Source organism: Phasianus colchicus, chromosome 33 (genome assembly GCF_987193195.1).
Source record: "Phasianus colchicus chromosome 33, bPhaCol1.hap1.1, whole genome shotgun sequence".
NCBI classification, from domain to species: Eukaryota; Metazoa; Chordata; class Aves; order Galliformes; family Phasianidae; genus Phasianus; species Phasianus colchicus.
The window spans coordinates 1,602,501-1,622,083 of NC_143468.1; the positions used below are offsets into that span (position 1 = coordinate 1,602,501).

At 64.3% G+C, this 19,583-nt stretch overlaps 2 protein-coding genes across 2 annotated transcripts in view; both read left to right on the plus strand.

Annotated features, from left to right (window-relative positions):
- Positions 1 to 8,450, plus strand: part of RARG (retinoic acid receptor gamma) — a 13,156-nt gene extending 4,706 nt beyond the window's left edge. The window contains exons 2-8 of the mRNA XM_090128302.1: positions 1,683 to 1,831; positions 2,017 to 2,158; positions 5,256 to 5,413; positions 6,450 to 6,626; positions 6,702 to 6,906; positions 7,712 to 7,870; positions 8,239 to 8,450. Of these exons, the coding sequence (XP_089984428.1) occupies positions 1,683 to 1,831; positions 2,017 to 2,158; positions 5,256 to 5,413; positions 6,450 to 6,626; positions 6,702 to 6,906; positions 7,712 to 7,870; positions 8,239 to 8,375 (1,127 nt within the window). The 3' untranslated portion in view covers positions 8,376 to 8,450. The remainder of the gene's footprint in view (positions 1 to 1,682; positions 1,832 to 2,016; positions 2,159 to 5,255; positions 5,414 to 6,449; positions 6,627 to 6,701; positions 6,907 to 7,711; positions 7,871 to 8,238) is intronic.
- A 1,726-nt stretch (positions 8,451 to 10,176) lies between these two features.
- Positions 10,177 to 19,583, plus strand: ITGB7 (integrin subunit beta 7). Its single transcript, XM_090128421.1, has 15 exons — positions 10,177 to 10,327; positions 10,413 to 10,486; positions 13,409 to 13,586; positions 14,570 to 14,740; positions 14,858 to 15,090; positions 15,904 to 16,062; positions 16,145 to 16,240; positions 16,321 to 16,410; positions 16,883 to 17,023; positions 17,220 to 17,407; positions 17,742 to 17,953; positions 18,204 to 18,426; positions 18,581 to 18,810; positions 19,183 to 19,343; positions 19,431 to 19,583. Exons 1-15 carry the CDS (start codon positions 10,267 to 10,269, stop codon positions 19,524 to 19,526), a joined length of 2,313 nt encoding a protein of 770 aa, XP_089984547.1. The 5' UTR covers positions 10,177 to 10,266; the 3' UTR covers positions 19,527 to 19,583.

The following is a 19,583-nucleotide window of genomic DNA, read 5'->3' on the forward strand; positions in this document are numbered from 1 at the left end:
TAGGGTTAGGGTTAGGGTTAGGGTTAGGGTTAGGGTTAGGGCCAGGGTTGGTTAGGGTTAAGGTTAACTTTTGGGTTAGGGTTGGTTAGGGTTGGGGTTAAGGTTAGGGTTAGGGTGGGTTAGGGTTAAGGTTAGGGTTAAGGTTGGTTAGGGTTAGGATTCAGGTTAGGGGTAGGGTTGGTTAGGGTTAAGGTTAGCTTTGGGGTTAGGGTTGGTTAGGGTTAGGGTTAGGGTTGGTTAAGGTTAGGATTCGGGTTAGGGTTAGGGTTGGTTAGGGTTTGAGTTAGGGTTAGGGTTGGTTAGGGTTAAGGTTAGGGTTAGGGTTCAGATTAGGGTTAGGGTTGGTTAGGGTCCGGGTTGGTTAGGGTTAGGGTGGGTTAGGGTTAACGTTAGGTTTAGGTTTGGTTAGGGTTAAGGTTAAGGTTACGGTTAGTTAGGGTTAGGGTTAATCTTAGGGTTAGGGTGCATTAGGGTTAGGATTAGGGTTAGTTAGGGTTAGGGTTGGTTAGGGTTAAGCTTAAGGTTAGGGTTAGGATTAGGATTAGGGTTAAGGTTAGGATTAGGTTTAGGGTTAGGGTTAGGGTTAGGATTAGGGTTAGGGTTGATTAGAGTTGTGGTTAGGGTTATGGTTAGGGTTGGTTAGGGTTAGGATTAGGGTTAGGATTGGTTAGGGTTAAGGTTAACTTTTGGGTTAGTGTTGTTTAGGGTTAAGGTTAGGGTTAGGGTTAAGGTTAGGGTTAAGGTTGGTTAGGGTTCGGGTTAGGGTTAGGGTTAGTTAGGGTTAGGGTTAGGGTTTGGGTTGGTTAGGATTAGGGTTAGGGTTAAGGTTAGGGTTAGGGTTAGGGTGGGTTAGGGTTAGGGTTAGGGTGGGTTAGGGTTAAGGTTAGGGTTTGGGTTGGTTAGGGTTAAGGTTAGCTTTGGGGTTAGGGTTGGTTAGGGTTAGGGTTAGGGTTAGTTAGGGTTAGGGTTAAGGTTAGCTTTAGGGTTAGTGTTGTTTAGGGTTAAGGTTAGGGTTAGGGTTAAGGTTAGGGTTAAGGTTGGTTAGGGTTCGGGTTAGGGTTAGGGTTAGTTAGGGTTAGGGTTAGGGTTAAGGTTAGGGTTAGGGTTAGGGTTAGGATTAGGGTTAAGGTTATGGTTAGGGTTGGTTAGGGTTAGGGTTATGGTTAGGGTTAGGGTTAGGGTTGGTTAGGATTTGGGTTAGGGTTCGTTAGGGTTAGGGTTAGGGTTAGGGTTAAGGTTATGGTTAGGGTTAGGATTAGGGTTAGGGTTAGTGTTAGGGTTATGGTTAGGGTTGGTTAGGTTTAGGGTTAGGGTTGGTTAGGATTTGGGTTAGGGTTAGTTTAGGGTTAGGGTTAGGGTTAGGGTTAGGGTTAGGGTTAGGGTTAGGGTTAGGGTTAGGGTTGGGGTTAAGGTTAGGGTTAGGGTTAGGGTTAAGGTTATGGTTAGGGTTAAGGTTGGTTAGGATTAGGGTTAAGGTTATGGTTAGGGTTGGGATTAGGGTTAGGATTAGGGTTAAGGTTAGGGTTCGGGTTGGTTAGGGTTAGGGTTAGGGTTAGGGTTACGGTTGGTTAGGATTTGGGTTAAGGTTCTGGTTAGGGTTGGTTAGGATTAGGGTTAAGGTTCTGGTTAAGGTTCTGGTTAGGGTTAGGATTATGGTTGTTTCACACCTTGCCCCCCCCCAGGCGCCGAGTCGCAGAGCAGCAGCTCGGAGGAGATGGTGCCCAATTCTCCCTCGCCGCCTCCGCCGCCGCGCGTCTACAAGCCCTGCTTCGTCTGCAGCGACAAATCCTCGGGGTATCACTACGGCGTCAGCTCCTGCGAGGGCTGCAAGGTGGGCATCGGGGGGGGGGTCACAAATACACCGTGGTGGGAATTTGGTGAGGGGGGGGGGCACCGCGGGGCTGTCGGTCGCCCCATGGGGTCGTTGGTCGCCCCGTGGGGCTGCTGGTTATGCGATGTCCCCCCCCCCCATCCGTGCCCCCCCGTCAGCCCTGTGTTTCTGTGCCCCGTCCGCAGGGTTTCTTCCGCCGCAGCATCCAGAAGAACATGGTGTACACGTGTCACCGCGACAAGAACTGCCAGATCAACAAGGTGACCCGCAACCGCTGCCAGTTCTGCCGCCTGCAGAAGTGCTTCGACGTCGGCATGTCCAAGGAAGGTGTGTCTGTGTGTCTGTCTGTGTGTCTGTGTGTCTGTATGTCCGTGTGTCTGTGTGTCTGTCTGTGTGTGTCTGTATGTCCGTGTGTGTTTGCGTGTGTCTGTGTGTCTGTGTGTCTGTCTGTGTGTCTGTGTGTGTCTGTGTGTGTCTGTCTCTGTCTGTGTGTCTGTGTGTCTGTCTTTATGTCTGTGTGTCTGTCTTTATGTCTGTGTGTCTGTGTGTGTGTCTGTGTGTCTGTGTGTCTGTGTGTCTGTATGTCAGTGTGTCTGTGTGTCTGTCTGTGTGTCCGTGTGTGTTTGCGTGTGTGTGTGTGTCTGTGTGTCTGTGTCCGTGTGCCTGTCTGTCTGTGTGTCTGTGTGTCTGTGTGTCCGTCTGTCTGTGTCCGTGTGCCTGTCTGTCTGTGTGTCTGTGTGTCCGTGTGTCTGTCTGTCTGTGTGTCTGTGTGTCTGTGTCCGTGTGTGTCCATGTGTGTGTGTCTGTCTGTCTGTGTGTGTGTCTGTGTGTCTGTGTCTGTCTGTGTGTCTGTCCGTGTGTCTGTCTGTGTATGTGTCTGTGTGTCTGTGTCTGTCTGTGTGTCTGTCCGTGTGTCTGTGTCTGTCTGTGTGTCTGTCCGTGTGTCCGTGTGTCTGTCCGTGTGTCTGTCTGTGTGTGTGTGTGTGTCTTTCTGTGTGTGTCTGTGTCTGTCCGTGTGTCTGTCCGTATGTCCGTGTGTCCGTGTGTCTGTCCATGTGTCTGTCTGTGTGTATCTGTGTGTCTGTGTGTCTGAGTCTGTGTGTCCGTGTGTGTCCGTGTGTGTCTGTGTGTCTGTGTGTGTGTGAATCTGTGTGTCTGTGTGTGTCTGTCTCTGTCCGTGTCTCTGTCCGTGTCTCTGTCCGTGTGTCTGTCCGTGTGTCTGTGTGTCTGTCTGTGTCCGTGTGTCTTTGTCTGTCTGTGTGTCTGTGTTTGTCTGTCTCTGTCTGTGTGTCTGTCTGTGTGTGTGTCTGTGTGTCTGTCCGTGTGTCTGTATGTGTGTCTGTGTGTGTGTGAATCTGTGTGTCTGTGTGTCTGTCTGTGTGTCTGTCTGTCTGTGTGTCTGTGTGTCTGTCTGTGTGTCTGTGTGTCTGTCTGTGTCTGTCTGTGTGTCTGTCTGTGTGTCTGTCTGTGTGTCTGTGTGTGTGTCTGTGTGTGTCTGTCTCTGTCTGTGTGTCTGTCTGTGTGTGTGTCTGTGTGTCTGTGTGTCTGTCCGTGTGTCTGTATGTGTGTCTGTGTGTGTGTGTGTGTCTGTCTGTCTGTCTGTGTCTGTGTGTCTGTGTGTGTGTGTGTGTGTCTGTCTGTCTGTCTGTGTGTCTGTGTGTCTGTGTCTGTCTGTGCGTCTGTCTGTGTGTCTGTCTGTGTGTGTGTGAGTCTGTGTGTGTCTGTATGTGTGTCTGTATGTGTGTCTGTGTGTGTGTGAATCTGTGTGTCTGTGTGTCTGTGTGTGTCTGTCTTTATGTCTGTGTGTCTGTCTGTGTGTCTGTCTGTCTGTGTGTCTGTGTGTCTGTCTGTGTGTCTGTCTGTCTGTGTGTCTGTCTGTGTGTCTCTCTTTATGTCTGTGTGTCTGTCTCTGTGTCTCTGTGTCTCTGTGTGTCTGTCTGTCTGTGTGTCTGTGTGTGTGGGGAGGGAGCTCTGCTGTTGCCCTGGGGGTCGCAGCCCCATCCGTGTGTCCCTCATGGCCCGCCCTCGTGCCCCGCTGTCACCGTGGGGCTGTCAGGACCCCCAGCTGTGCCCCCCCCCATCTGGGAGGGATGGAAGGCGGCGCGGAGCCCCCACTTCGTGCCTCAGTTTCCTTCCTTTATTCTGGGAGACCCTGCAGCGCCTCTCCCCTCTCCTCCCCCCCCCATTTCGGGTGCAGGCGGGGCTGTGTGGGGGGGGGGGGGGCAGCCCCATAGGGGTTAATATGGAACCGCTGTGTGTGTGTGTGTGTGTGTGTGTGTGTGTGAGCACACCCGTGTGGGACTCACACCCAGCCCTTCTGTTGGGGGCTGCCGAATCCCATTTGGGGCCAGGTGCTGGGGGGGGGGGGGGTCCTATTGGCGCCCCAAGGGCTGTGCTGGTGATGTGATTGGGGGGGGGGTGATTCCAGCGGTGGAATATGTGGATGTATGTGGATGTATGTGGATGTATGTGGATATGTGTGGATATGTGTGGATGTGTGTGGATGTGTGTGGATGTGTGTGGATGTACGTGGATGTACGTGGATGTACGTGGATGTACGTGGATGTACGTGGATGTACGTGGATGTACGTGGATGTGTGTGGATGTATGTGGATGTATGTGGATGTATGTGGATGTGTGTGGATGTACGTGGATGTGTGTGGATGTGTGTGGATGTGTGTGGATGTGTGTGGATGTGTGTGGATGTGTGTGGATGTGTGTGGATGTATGTGGATGTATGTGGATATGTGTGGATGTATGTGGATGTGTGTGGATGTATGTGGATGTGTGTGGATGTATGTGGATATGTGTGGATGTGTGTGGATGTATGTGGATGTATGTGGATATATGTGGATGTATGTGGATATGTGTGGATGTGTGTGGATATATGTGGATGTATGTGGATATGTGTGGATGTATGTGGATGTATGTGGATGTATGTGGATGTATGTGGATGTATGTGGATGTGTGTGGATGTATGTGGATGTATGTGGATGTGTGTGGATGTATGTGGATGTGTGTGGATGTATGTGGATGTATGTGGATGTGTGTGGATGTATGTGGATGTATGTGGATGTGTGTGGATGTGTGTGGATATATGTGGATGTATGTGGATATGTGTGGATGTATGTGGATGTATGTGGATGTATGTGGATGTATGTGGATGTGTGTGGATGTATGTGGATGTGTGTGGATGTATGTGGATATATGTGGATATCCTGCTGCTGCCATATCCTGTGCCAGCGCCCCGGGGGGGGGATGAAGCACCGCCTGGGGAGGGGATGGGGGTGGGGGGCACCCCTGCAGCACCGGCAGCGGCACCCTGGGCGTGGGGAGCCATAGGTGGGGGGATGCCCGTGGGCTCCTGCTGGGTGTTGCTGCCCCACGGCACCCCCACAGTGTGTGTGTCCCCCCCCAAACACAGCCGTGCGCAATGACCGCAATAAGAAGAAGAAGGAGGTGAAGGAGGAGGCAGCCGACAGCCCTGAGCTGAGCCCGGCGCTGGAGGAGCTGATCCAGAAGGTCAGCAGGGCGCACCAGGAGACCTTCCCCTCACTGTGCCAGCTGGGCAAGTACACCATGGTGAGTGTTTGGTGAGTGGGGGGGGCACCGTGGGGCTGCTGGTCACACCGTGGGGCTATTGGTCACCCCATGGGGCTGCTGGTCACACTGTGGGGCTGTTAGTCAGCCCATAGGGCTGCTGGTTACACCATAGGGCTGTCAGTCACACCGTGGAGCTGTCAGTCACACTGTGGGGCTGTCAGTCACACTGTGGGGTATTGATCACCCTGTGGATCTGCTGGTCACACTGTGAGACTTCTGGTCACACTGTGGGACTGTCAGTCACCCCATAGGGCTGCTGGTTACACCATGGGGCTGGCAGTCACACTGTGGGGCTGTTGGTCACCCTGTGGGTCTGCTAGTCACCCCATGGGGCCGCTGGTCAAACTGTGGGGTTGTCGGTCACATCTTGGGGCTGTCAGTCACCCCATAGGGCTGCTGGTTACACCATGGGGCTGTCAGTCACACCGTGGGGTATTGGTCACCCCATAGGGCTGTTGGTCACACCGTGGGGCTGTTGGTCACATTGTGGGGTATTGATCACCCTGTGGGACTGTCAGTCACCCCATAGGCTGCTGGTTACACCGTGGGGCTGTCAGTCACACCGTGGGGCTGTCGGTTACACCGTGGGGCTGTCAGTCACACCGTGGGGCTGTCGGTCACACCATGGGGCTATCCGTCACCCCATGGGGCTCCTGGTCACACAGTGGGGCTGTCAGTCACCTCATAGGGCTGCTGGTCACACCATGGGACTGTCAGTCACCATATGGGTCTGCTGGTCACACTGTGGGGCTGTCAGTCACCCCATAGGGCTGCTGGTTACACCGTGGGGCTGTCAGTCACACTGTGGGGTATTGGTCACCCTGTGGGGCTGCTGGTCACACTGTGGGGCTGTCAGTCACCTCATAGGGCTGCTGGTTACACCATAGGGCTGTCAGTCACACCATGGGGCTGTCAGTCACACTGTGGGTTATTGGTCACCCTGTGGGTCTGCTGGTCACCCCGTGGGGCTGCTGGTCACCCCGTGGGGCTGTCGGTCACCCCGCTCTCCCTGCAGAGCTCGAGCGCCCAGCACCGCGTGCAGTTGGACCCGGGGCTTTGGGACAAATTCAGCGAGTTGGCCACCAAATGCATCATTAAAATCGTGGAGTTCGCCAAGCGCCTGCCGGGCTTCACCGCGCTCAGCATCGCCGACCAGATCACGCTGCTGAAAGCCGCCTGCCTGGACATCCTGGTGCGGGTTGGGGGGTGATGTGGGGCACAACGTGGGGCGTGCAGAGCTCGGCGCTGACCCTTCATCTCCCCGCAGATGCTGCGGATCTGCACGCGCTACACCCCCGAGCAGGACACCATGACCTTCTCAGATGGGCTGACGCTGAACCGCACGCAGATGCACAACGCCGGGTTCGGGCCGCTCACGGATCTGGTGTTCGCCTTCGCCGGGCAGCTGCTGCCCCTGGAGATGGACGACACCGAGACCGGGCTGCTGAGCGCCATCTGCCTCATCTGCGGGGGTGAGGGGGGGTCGGGGGAGGGGGGGGGGGGCTGGGGAAGCGTGCTGGGATAGGAGGTGGGGGTGGGGTGCGGATACCTGAAAGGAGCCTGGAGACGGGAGGGGAGTCAGCTCTACAAAGGGCAGGATGAAGGGAAATGGTTTGAATTGAGGGGGGGTGGATTTCCCCCTCTGCTCTGCTCTTGTGAGGCCCCAGGGCTGGAGCCCCCAGGACAAGAAGGACAGGGAGCTGCTGGAGAGGGGCCAGAGGAGCCACGAAGATGAGCAGGGCTGCAGCACCTCCCTATGAGGACAGGCTGAGGGAGCTGGGCTCGTTCAGCCTGCAGAAAAGAAGCTGCGGGGTGAATCATTGCAGCCTTCAGCACCTCAAGGGAGCCTGCAGACAGGAGGGGAGTCAGCTCTTGGGAAGGGGAGAGAAGTGCAGGACGAGGGGAAATGGCTGGAGTTGAGGGAGGGCGGATTTCAGCTGGGTGTCAGGGGAAGTTGTTTGCTGTGAGAGCGGTGAGGTGCTGGAACAGCTGCCCAGAGAGGCTGTGGATGCCCCGTCCATCCCTGAGGTGTTGGAGGCCAGGTTGGATGGGGCCCTGGGCAGCCTGGGCTGCTGTGAAACGTGGAGGTTGGTGGCTTTGTGGGGTTGGAGCTTCGTGATCCTTGAGCTCCTCCCAACCCAACCATCCGGCGATGCCGCGCGCGGTGCCGCAGGCTGGGAGCGGGGCTCGTGGGGCGGCCGGTGCGAGCAGCAATGCTGGCGGCTCTGACCCCCCCCCACTTTAACCCCCCCCCCTTTTCTCCCCCCCGCCCCCCAGACCGGCAGGACCTGGAGGAACCCGAGCAGGTGGAGCGGCTGCAGGAGCCGCTGCTGGAGGCGCTGAGGGTTTACGCGCGGCGGCGGCGGCCGTCGAAGCCCCACATGTTCCCAAGGATGCTGATGAAAATCACCGACCTGCGCGGCATCAGCACCAAGGGTGCGGGGGGGGGGGGGGGGCGGCGGGGGGGGGCGGGCAGCTCGGCAGGAGTGATGGAAGGAGAGCTGGGGGGGGCAGGCGGGGACGTGAAGGGGGAAAACGTGCAGGGCTGGGGGGAGGGGGGAGCTGGCGGGTGGGCCCCGGGGGGGGTCCTCGCAGTGTTAATGGGAGGGGGGGGGCAGAAGGATGTGTGGGGGTCTGCGGGGTGGGGGGGAATGGTTCATTTTGGGGGGGGGGGGTGTAAATCTTATGGGGAGAGCACGCAGGGACGGGGGGGGGATGCGGCTGGAGGGGTGATTTTGAGGGGGGGGATCTTAGGGTGTGGATGTGAGGTGACCCGTGCCCCCCCCCCCCCCGCACCCCCCCAGGTGCGGAGCGTGCCATCACGCTGAAGATGGAGATCCCGGGCCCCATGCCGCCGCTGATCCGGGAGATGCTGGAGAACCCCGAGATGTTCGAGGAGGAGCCCCCCCCGGACCCCCCCGCAGCCCCCGCCTCACCTTAGGCCGGGGAAGGGCCCCCCCTCTGCTGCCTTCCGGCCCCCCCCCCCCGCTCCCGTAGCGCTGTGCTTCTGGGGGGGCTCCGCAGACGGACGGACCCGGCCCGGGGCGGGGGGGGGGGGGGGCGATCCCCGCGGTGCCGCTGATGCCTTAACCTGGGGGACCCCCCCCCCCAGCGTGCCCCCCCCCACCACCTCAGCTTCATGCCAAAGTGCTTCTGGAGGGGGGGCACCGATGGACAGAAATTAACCCCCCCCACCCCCCAACTGAACGCCCGCTGCCCCCCCCCCCCCCCCCCGCTGTTATTTATTCAAGAGGAGACGGGGGCGGGGGGGGGGGGGCATATCCCGCTTGCCCCCCCCCCCCAGTTGGGGGCGTTTGGGGGTGAGGTTGGACTGCCCCCCCCCCCCCCCCTCGCTGTACGAGGTGGGGGCCGCATTTTTATTGCTGGGTGATTTTATATTGATATAAAATTTGTGGGGGGGGGGGGCGCGGGGGGCCTCCTGGGTTCTGCTTTTCTATGCTGGTGGGGGGGAGGGGGGGGGGCACAACTCTTCCCCGTCTCACCCCCCCCCCCCCCCCTCCTCCCACCCCCCCTTTCCCCCTCGGGCACAGAACACTATAGAGACCAAAGAGGGGGGAGCACACGCTGCTCCCCCCAACCCCCCCCCCAATTCGTGGGGGGGGTCCTAAGCCATAGGAGAACGCAATGCGGGCTGGGGGGGGGCGGGCTGTCGACTGCTCCCCCCCCCCCTCCCCGTTTCCTTGCCAGGGCAATTTACAACGGGGGGGGGGGCACCCAATTGCCCCCGGGACCAAATTGCCCCCCCCTCACCTCCCCCCCCCTCCTTTCCCCCCCATGTCTGTTACCCACAGCCCCACTGGATGTGGGGGGGTCCTTTTGCCTCCCCCCCCCCCCCCCGCCCAGTGCTGGAGCAAAACCCCCCCCCCCCAGTTTGGGGCCGCGGGGGGGGCCATTCTGTTACACTACACCCGGGAGCGCCCTCCCCCCGCGGGGCGGCACTTCCCCCCCCCCCCCCCCCCGTTATTTATTCCTTTGCGTTTACATCTCCCCTGCCGCCTTCCTTCCCCCCCCCCTCCCCGTGCCCGAGCTGCCCCCCCCCTCGGGGGGGGGCCCCGCAGCCATGTTTACAGCTCCCCCCATCCCGGGGGGGGTCGGGGCTTTTCTATTTTTGCAAAATAAAGTGATGGAAACAAAAAAAGGGGGGGGGCGCGTGGTTTTCGGGGCAGCGGCCCCTCCGAATAACAAGGGGCAGTGGGGACCCCCCCGGGACTTTGGGGATCACGGGGGGGGGGTGGGGAACACGGGGCAACGGGCTCAGCTCGGGGGGGGGGGGGGCACGTGGGGGGCAGTTAAGACCCCCCCCCGACATCACGTGGTCACCCCGGGGTCCCGGCGTCGGGTGGCCGCGGGGGGGCGCTCCAGATCCGCCCCTCCCCCGGGAGCCCCGCAGCGCACCGCCCCCCCCCCCCGTGCCCCATATCCCCCCCATACCTCTGTGCCCCCCCCCCCAATGCCCCCCATACCCGCTCGTATTCCGCCCCCCCGTGCCCCTCATCCCCCCCCTGTACCCCTCAGAGCCCCCCCGGACCCCCCCATACGCCTCCGTGCCCCCATAGCCGCCGTGCCCCATACCTCCCAATGCCGCCCGGACCCCCAGACTCCCCCCAGCTCCCCCCCCCCAGCCCCCAATACTCCTCCACGTCCCCCCACACCTTCCTATAACCCCCCCCCCAACTTCCCCGCACCCCCCGCCCCATTGCTCCCTACACCACTTACGCACCCCGCGCCCCCCTCCGCCCCGCTCCTCCCAATTCCGCCCCGCCCCTCCCCGGGGGGGGGGCCCATAACCGCCTCCTCCATCGGGCAGCGCGATGGGGCTGGGGGGGCTCCTGATGCTGCTGCTGCTGCGGGCGGCCCCGAGGGAAGCAGGAGGTGAGGGCTGGGAACTGGGGGGGTGGGAGGTAATGGGACCCCCCCCCCTCCCATGGACATCCTGACACTCTCCCCCCCCCGGCAGAGCCGTGCCGCCCGCAGCCCTCGTGCGAGGAGTGCATCAGCTCCCACCCGCGGTGCGCGTGGTGCGAGGAGCCGGTGAGTGCGGGGGGGGGGAGCGGGACGCCCCCATGGGTCAACAACCTCTGGGGTCTTCCCATGGGACCCCCCCCTCTCTCCCCCCTTTGACTCCCCCAGCATCACCCTGGGACCAAACCGGAATCCTCCCTGGGATCCCCTCAGAATCATCCCCTGGGACCCCCCCAGGACTCCCCCCCGAGGCCCCTTTGGGACCCTCCGGGACCCCACCACAACCCGGGACCCCCCCCCCACCCAGAGCCCCCCGGGAATCCCCTTCTCTTTAGAAACCCCCCAGGACCCCCTCTGGGATCTCCTCCCAGCCCTCCCCCGTGCCCCCCTCAGGACTGCCCTGGGAAAACCCCAAGATCCCCCCCGGACCCCCCCTTGTGACCCCCCTCCCCCCCGTGACTCCCCCGGGACCCCCTTTTAGAGCTCCCAAGACCCCCCCCCCCACCTTCCTGGACCCCCCCTGTGCTCCCAGCTTTGGGAGGGGGTCCCATCCACCCCATGCAGTCGGGGCAGACGATGTGCCAGGGGTGTCCCTTTGATTTGGGGGGGGGGTGGTGGTGCTGAGGATCACAGGACAATGTAGGGGTGGATGCTGGGGGGGCCGGGGGGGGGGGTCACCGTGTCCCGTGGGGCTCTCAGCATCGTGGGGATCCACCCTGTTCCATTGACCCCACTGTGCCACGCGGCCCCCACCATCCCCAGGGGTCACCGTAGGTCCCAAAGCCCCCACAGCCCCCAAAATCCCACTGTCCCCATCCCGTGGGAACCCCCGCCCTGGGGTGCCACCACAATCCCCCCCCCCCCCCGGCACTGCGGGTGTCACCAGGAAGCAGTGAAACCGCAGTGACAAACAGCACGGGGGGGGGGGGGGGGGGGAAGGGGGGTCTGCACCTGGGGACACGGCAGCCCCACGCTGCCCCACAGGGATGGGCGGGTGGGGGGTGATGGGTGGGGGGGCAAACGGTAAGGGTAGATGGGTGGGGGGCAATGGGTGGGGGTAGATAGGTGGGGGGTAGATGGGTAGGGGTAGATGTGTGGGGGGCAGTGGGTGGGGTGGGGGTAGATGGGTGGGGGGCGATGGGTGGGGGGTGATGGGTAGGGGGGCGATGGGTGGGGGGCGATGGGTGGGGGGTAGATGGGTGGGAGGCGATGGGTGGGGGGCAATGGGTGGGGGGTGATGGGTAGGGGGGTGATGGGTGGGGGGCGATGGGTGGAAGTAGACTGGTGGGGGTAGATGGGTGGGGGGCGATGGGTGGGGGGCGATGGGTAGGGGGGTGATGGGTGGGGGTGATGGGTGGGGGGCGATGGGTGGGGGGCGATGGGTTGGGGGGTGATGGGTGGGGGTACATGGGTGGGGGGCGATGGGTTGGGGGCAATGGGTGGGGGGTAGATGGGTGGGGGGCAATGGGTTGGGGGCGATGGGTGGGGGTAGATTGGTGGGGGGTGATGGCTGGGGGTAGATGGGTGAGGGGCGATGGGTGGGGGGTAGATGGGTGGGGGGCAATGGGTGGGGGGCGATGGGCGGGGGTAGATTGGTGGGGGGGTGATGGGTGGGGGTAGATGGGTGGGGGGCGATGGGTAGAGGGCAGTGGGTGGGGGGTGATGGGTGGGGGGTAGATGGGTGGGGGGCGATGGGTGGGGGGCGATGGGTGGGGGGCGATGGGTAGAGGGCAGTGGGTGGGGGGTGATGGGTGGGGGGCGATGGGTGGGGGGTAGATGGGTGGGGGTAGATGGGTGGGGGACGATAGGTAGAGGGCAATGGGTGGGGGGTGATGGGTGGGGGTAGATGGGTGGGTGGCAATGGGTGGGGGGTGATGGGTAGGGGTAGATGGGTGGGGGGCGATGGGTGGAGGTAGGCTGGTGGGGGGCGATGGGTGGGGGGCGATGGGTGGGGGTAGATGGGTGGGGGGCGATGGGTGGGGGGCGATGGGTTGGGGGGTGATGGGTGGGGGGTAGATGGGTGGGGGGCAATGGGTTGGGGGCGATGGGTGGGGGTAGATTGGTGGGGGGTGATGGCTGGGGGTAGATGGGTGAGGGGCGATGGGTGGGGGGGTAGATGGGTGGGGGGCAATGGGTGGGGGGCGATGGGCGGGGGTAGATTGGTGGGGGGGTGATGGGTGGGGGGCGATGGGTGGGGGGCGATGGGTGGGGGGCGATGGGTGGGGGACGATAGGTAGAGGGCAGTGGGTGGGGGGTGATGGGTGGGGGGTAGATGGGTGGGGGGCGATGGGTGGGGGGCGATGGGTGGGGGGCGATGGGTAGAGGGCAGTGGGTGGGGGGTGATGGGTGGGGGGTGATGGGTGGGGGGTAGATGGGTGGGGGTAGATGGGTGGGGGTAGATGGGTGGGGGACGATAGGTAGAGGGCAATGGGTGGGGGGTGATGGGTAGGGGTAGATGGGTGGGGGGCGATGGGTGGAGGTAGGCTGGTGGGGGGCGATGGGTGGGGGTAGATGGGTGGGGGGCGATGGGTGGGGAGCGATGGGTAGGGGGGCGATGGGTAGGGGGGTGATGGGTGGGGGGCAATGGGTGGGGGTAGATGGGTGGGAGGCGATGGGTGGGGGGTAGATCGGTGGGGAGGCAATGGGTGGGAGGCGATGGGTGGGGGGTGATAGGTAGAGGGCAATGGGTGGGGGGTGATGGGTGGGTGGCAATGGGTGGGGGGTGATGGGTGGGTGGCAATGGGTGGGGGGCAATGGGTGGGGGGTAGATGGGTGGGGGGGCAATGGGTGGGGGATAGATTGGTGGGGGGCGTTGTGTGGGGGGTGATGGTGATGGTTGGGGGGTATGGGTGTGGGGCTGGGGGTGCAGGGAATTTATGGGGTGGGATTTTGGGGTAGGAGGTTGGGGCTGTGGGGCTCCTGCTGGGTTTGGGGCGCAGGGTGACAGGCGCTTTCCCCCTCCCCCCCCCCGGCCCGGTCCCATTCCTGCAGGACTTCCCGGGGGGGGCACAAATGGAGGCGTCGCGCTGCGCCCCACGGGAGGCCCTGGAACACGCAGGGTGCCCCCCCAGAGCCATCGTGGATCCCCGTGGGAGTCTGAGGGTCACTGAGGGGGGGGGCGGCGGAGGGCAGCTGCAGCCCCACAGCGTGGAGATGGAGATGAGGGCTGGTGAGGGGGGGGAGATGGAGGGAGGAGAGGGAGAGGGGAGGGACGGCGGGGTGATGGGGAGGAAAGGGGAGATGGGGATGGAGGGAAAGTGGGGAAATGGGGGGAAATGGGAATGGGGGAGTGGGGGGAGAGGGGGAGATGGAGGGGAGATGGGGGAGGAGTGGGGGAATGTGAAGGGGGGGGGAGATGGGGATAACCTGGAGGTGGGGAGACGGAAAGAGGGAGGGATGGCGGGAGAGGAAAGGGAAGATGGGGATGGAGGGAAAGTGGGGAGATGGAGAGAAATGGGAATGGGGGAGTGGGGGGAGATGGGGAGGAAGGGAGGGGGAGATGGAGGGGAGATGGGGGAGGGTGGGGGAACATGAAGGGAGTGGGGGGGAGATGGGGATAATGGAGATGGGGAGACGGAAAGAGGGAGGGACGGTGGGGCAATGGGGAGGAAAGGGGGAGACAAAGAGAGAGGGAAAGTGGGGAGATGGGGAGAAGTGGGAACGGGGGAGATGGGGAGGAAGGGAGGGGGAGATGGAGGGGAGATGGGGGAGGGTGGGGGAACATGAAGGGAGTTGGGGGGGAGATGGGGATAATGTAGATGGGGAGATGGAAAGAGGGAGGTATGGTGGGGTGATGGGGAGGAAAGGGAAGATGGGGATGGAGGGAAAGTGGGGAGATGGGGAGAAATGGGAATGGGGGAGTGGGGGGAGATGGGGAGGAAGGGAGGGGGAGATGGAGGGGAGATGGGGGAGGGCTGGGGGAATGCGAAGGGAGTGGGGGGGGAGATGGGGATAACAGGGAGGTGGGGAGACGGAAAGAGGGAGGGATGGGGAGATGGAGAGGGGGCGAACAGGGAGAGGGAGGGGTGGGAGAGGGAACGCATGAGAGAGGGGATGGGGGGGGGGGTGAGGGAGAGGAGCAGAGGGGATGAATGAAAAGGGGGAGATGGCGGTGTGGGGGGGGGGGGAGGGGCTGACGGTGCCCCCCCCCAGGTGAGGAGCTGAGCTTCGCCGTGCGGTTCCGGCGGGCGCGGGCGGTGCCGGTGGACCTTTACTTCCTGCTGGACCTCTCCTACTCCATGCGCGACGACCTGCGGCTGCTGCAGCGCCTGGGCAGCGAGATGCTGCGCGCTCTGCACAACGCCTCCAGCGCCGCGCGCATCGGTGCCACGCTGACCCCCACCCCCCCACCCCGAGCCCCCAGCCCCCCAGTACCCAGAACCTTCCGCCCGCCACCCCTGCGCCCACCGCTGAGCCCGGCTCCTGACTTCTGACCTTCAGGCTTCGGCTCCTTCGTGGACAAACCTCTGCTGCCCTTCTCGGCGATGACCCCCCAGCGCAGCCCCTGCCCCGCCGCCGAGCCCTGCGCCCCCCCCGCCGCCTTCCGCCACCTCCTGCCGCTCACCAACGACAGCGCCGAGTTCAGGCGCCGCGTGAGCAGCCAGCGGGTCTCCGCCAACATGGACGCCCCCGAGGGCGGCTTCGATGCCATGGTGCAGGTGGCGGTGTGCCAGGTATGGGGGGGGTGTGCAAAGGGGGGGGGCGTGCGAGGGGTCGGTTGTGTGAGGGTGGGGGGCGCGGCTGTGCGAGGGAGATGGGTTGCGCAGGAGGCGGTGCGTGCAAGAGGGTGGGTATGGACACGAGGGAGTGTGTGTGCAAGAGGGGGCGTGCAGGGAGCGGGGCTGGGCGAGGGGAGGGGGCGTGCGAGGGATTGTGCGAGTGCAAGAGAATGAATGTGTGCAAGGGAGTGGGGGTGTGTGAGGGATTGTGCAAGTGCAAGAGAATGGATGCGTGCAAGGAGCAGGGGTGTGAAAGGGATTATGCAAGTGCAAGAGAATGGATGTGTGCAAGGGAGTGGGGCTGTGCAGGGGGGTGTGCGAGGGATTGTCCAAGTGCAAGAGAATGGATGTGTGCTAGGGAGTGGGGGTGTGCAAGGGATTGTGCAAGTGCAAGACAATGTGTGAAAGCAGCAGGGGAGTGCAGGGGGGCGTGCGAGGGATTGTGCAAGTGCAAGAGAATGTGTGCAAGGGAGCGGGGGTGTGCAGGAGGTGTGCGGGGAGGGGGGGGGCTTGCAAGTCTGTGCAAATGCAACAGACCAGCTGAGTGCAAGAGGATGGAGGCGTGTGCAAGAGATGGGGCACACCGTGATGGGGGGGGGGACGGACACGGGGGTCAATGAGGACACGGAGGGGCAGCGGGACCCTGGGGGGCACTGGGGGCGGTAGGGATACGCGGGACATGGGGCAGACAGGGTGCGGTGTCACGGGGGGGGCAATGTTGGTGAAGACACCGCATGTCCCCCCCCCAACCCCACCCCCCCCCACCAGGAGCGCATCGGTTGGCGCCCGGTGCGGCGGCTGCTGCTCTTCGCGTCCGACGACGTCTTTCACACGGCGGGGGATGGGCGCCTGGGGGGCATCGCACGGCCCTGCGACGGCCGCTGCCACCTGGATGTGCACGGCGAGTACAGCAGCAGCCACCTCTATGTGGGTCAGGGGTCCGGGGGGGGTTAAGAGGGGGGGTGGGGGGGCTGCGTTTTGCGATGGTGCCGCACGGCTCCCCCCGCAGGATTACCCGTCGGTGGGGCACCTGGCGCAGGTGCTGTCGGATGCCGACATTCTGCCCATCTTCGCCGTCACCGCGCCCGTGGTGCCCGTGTACCGGGTGAGGGGGGGGTTGGGGGGTGCGGGGGGGGGGGGCGTTATGGGATCGTGGTGGGTGACGCCGCGTTGTCTCCCATCCAGGAGCTGAGCCGCCTGATCCCCGGGGCGGTGGTGGGGGAACTGCGGGAGGACTCCAGCAATGTGGTGCAGCTCATCACCGACGCCTATGAGGTGGGGGGGGGTGGAGAGGAGTGGGGGACTGAGGGGCTTTGGGGCACAAGGGGTTTTGGGGGCATGAGGGGCTTTGGGGGCACTGGGGACATTGGGGGAAGTGGAGAGGAGTGGGGGACTGAGGGGTTTTGGGGGCACGAGGGGCTTTGGGGACACTGGGGACATTGGGGGAGGTGGAGAGGAGTGGGGGACTGAGGGGCTTTGGGGGCACGAGGGGCATTGGGGACACTGGGGACATTGGGGGAGGTGGAGAGGAGTGGGGGACTGAGGGGCTTTGGGGGCACGAGGGGTTTTGGGGACACTGGGGACACTGGGGGAGGCGGAGAGGAGTGGGGGACTGAGGGTCGCTGGGGATGTGGGGGGCACGTTGGGGACGCTGTTGAATGAGGGGGGCATTGAGAACACGGCGGGGGCACTGGGGGGGATGGGGGGGATGGGGTCCATGGGGGGGTGACGCGGTGGGTGTCCCCAGAGCCTGACCTCCACGGTGGAACTGCGGCACTCGGCGCTGCCCCCCGGGCTCAGCCTCAGCATCCAGCCCCACTGCGGCGGACCCCCCAGACCCCCACAGCCCCACAGCGCCCGCTGCACCGGGGTGGGCGTCAACCAGGAGGTGGGGATGGGGGCGGGGAGGCGGGGGGGGCAGGGAGAAGGGGGGTGTCCCCAAATCTCAAATGTCCCCATGTCGCGGATGTCCCCGTCCGTGGTTGGGTTGTTCCCCCTCCCCCCATCGGTGACCCCCCACCCCACGGATGTCCCCTTACTGTGGGTATTCCCACCCCACGCGTGTTCCCCCCCCGTGTCCCCAGGTGACCTTCACAGTGCGGGTGAGGGCAGAGAAGTGCCTGGGCCCCCCCCAGCGGGTGGGGCTGCGGGTGCTGGGGGTCCCCGAGGAGCTGACCCTGCTGCTGCGCGTCCCCTGCGCCTGTCCCTGCGCCCACCGGCGGGGGGGGGCCGCCCTCTGCCGGGGAGGGGATCTGGAATGCGGAGTCTGCAGGTGGGGGGGAAGGGGGCGATAGGGGGAAATGGGGTGAGATAGGGGAAATGGGTGGAGGGCGAATGGTGGGGGAGGGGCTATGGGGTGGTGTGGGAAAAGTGGGTGGGCGAAGGGTGGGGTGGGGGAAATGGGGCGGGTTGGGCAATACGGGGTGATGAAATGGGGGTGGGGGCGACAGGTGGAGGGGGGGGCGGTGCGGGGGTTTGCGGCACCGGGGAGTTGTATGGGGGGGTCAATGAGGTGACGTGCTGGCGGGTTAAGGAGTGGGGGCGGTGGGGTGGGCCGGGGGGGGGGCACATGGGGTGAGCACGAACCCTCCCCATCTCCCTCCCAGGTGCCCTGGTGGCCGCCGCGGCCGCCGCTGTGAGTGCGAAGGGCCGGAGGAGGCGGAGGGGGGCTGCCGACCCCAGAACAGCACGGCCCCCCCCTGCAGCGGGAGGGGACGCTGCGTCTGCGGGGCGTGTCGGTGCCCCCCCGGGCTGAGCGGCCGCTACTGCCAATGCGAGGAGGGGGCGTGCGAGCGGCACGAGGGGCTGCCGTGCGGAGGTGGGGAGGGGCACGGGGGGGGCTGCCGTCCCGTGGGGGTTCCCGTCCATGGGGTCCCGTCCCCACCGTCACCGTCCCCCACCCCCGTTGGTCCCATTCCCGTTCTTTAGGTCCAACTCTTTGGGTCTCACCCCGCGGATCCCATCGCCACCCTTCGGCTCCCATCTCTCGCCCCCAGCCCCGAATCCCGTTCCCATCCCCCTCTCCGTCCCCCGCCCCGCATCCCCACGCGCTGTTCCTCCGCTCCCAGGAGAGCTGCGGGGAGAATGCGTGTGCGGGAGCTGCCGGTGCCGCCCCGGCTTCGGCGGCCGCGGTTGCGGGTGTCCCCTGGCGCTGGACGGCTGCATGCGGGGCGGCACCGAATGCAGCGGGAACGGACGCTGCGAATGCGGGCGCTGCCGCTGCCGGCGCGGGTTCGTCGGAGCGCTGTGCGAGCGCTGCCCGAACTGCGCCGGGCGCTGCGTGAGGCTGCGGTGAGCGGGGCCGGGATGCGGGGCGTTACGGGGTGCGGGGAAGCGAGGATACGGGGGTGGGGGTACGTGAGGGCGCGGGGGGAGCGCGGACGGGGTGGGATGGGGACGCGGGACGCTGCGGGTCGGCGCCCTCACGGGGGTCCCTCCGTCCCAGGGACTGCGCGGACTGCGCTGCCTTCGGGCGGGGGTCGCTGCGGGGGAACTGCAGCCTCGCGTGCAACGGGACGGCGTTGCGGGTTCTGCCCCCCCCCGCGCCCCTCGGCGCCGCGCTGTGCCGGGAGCGGACCCCCGACGGCCGCGTCCTCGTGTTCCTGGTGGAGAGCGGGGACGGGGATGAGGACGAGGAGGGGGGGGACGTCGCCATCACCGTGTGGACTGAGGAGGGTGAGTGTGTGTGGGGGGGGGGGCACGGGGACCCCACACCCCGCAGGGACCCCAAACCACAGTGACCCCGTACGTGGGACCCCCAACCGTAAAGCGCCGCGCGGCCGGGGGTCTCCGCACCCCAAGGGACCCTGGGACGCAAAGGACCCCGCGGATGGGTGGAGGGGCTCCCGGCACCCAAGAGACCCCGAGGGGCGGGTCGCTGTCCTACGGGACCTCTGGCACTCGCGGGACCCCAACAGGGTGGGCCCCTGGCACCCACGGGACCCCGGAGGGTGGGTTGTGGAGCTCCAGGTCCCCACGGGATGGGTCCCGGTGCCCCCCGGCCCGGTGATTCGGGGAGGCTGGCGGCGCACTGACCCCATCCCGCAGCCCCGCTGCTGCAGTCCCCGCTGCTGGTGGCGGTGGTGGCGGCGGCGGTGGCGGCGGGGCTGCTGCTGGTGGCCGCGTGGGGCCGCATCTCCGTGGAGCTCCACGACCGCCGCGAGTTCCGGCGCTTCGAGCGAGAGCGGCTCCGCGCCACGTGGGATCAGGTGAGCGACCCCAACCCGGGGAGGAGGGGGGGGGGACGCGGGGGTCCGGACCGCGGCGTGACCCCATCTGTGTCTCCGCCCCCCCAGGACAACCCTTTGTTCAGGAGCGCGACCACCACCACCGTCAACCCCAACTACCTCGGGGGTGACAACGGGGACGGCGCCGCCGGGACCCCGCAGTGACTCCGGAATGTCCGCCGGAAGGGGGGGGGGGGCGGAGGGGGGGGGTGGACACCGCTT

Bases quoted from the DNA above. Each gene is read 5' to 3' on its own strand.
- ITGB7 (XM_090128421.1), top strand. From the start codon at position 10,267: ATGGGGCTGGGGGGGCTCCTGATGCTGCTGCTGCTGCGGGCGGCCCCG. The intron at 13,587-14,569 runs GTGAGGGGGGGG...GCCCCCCCCCAG, and splicing joins GGAGATGGAGATGAGGGCTG to GTGAGGAGCTGAGCTTCGCC. The intron at 18,427-18,580 runs GTGAGCGGGGCC...CCTCCGTCCCAG, and splicing joins GGGCGCTGCGTGAGGCTGCG to GGACTGCGCGGACTGCGCTG.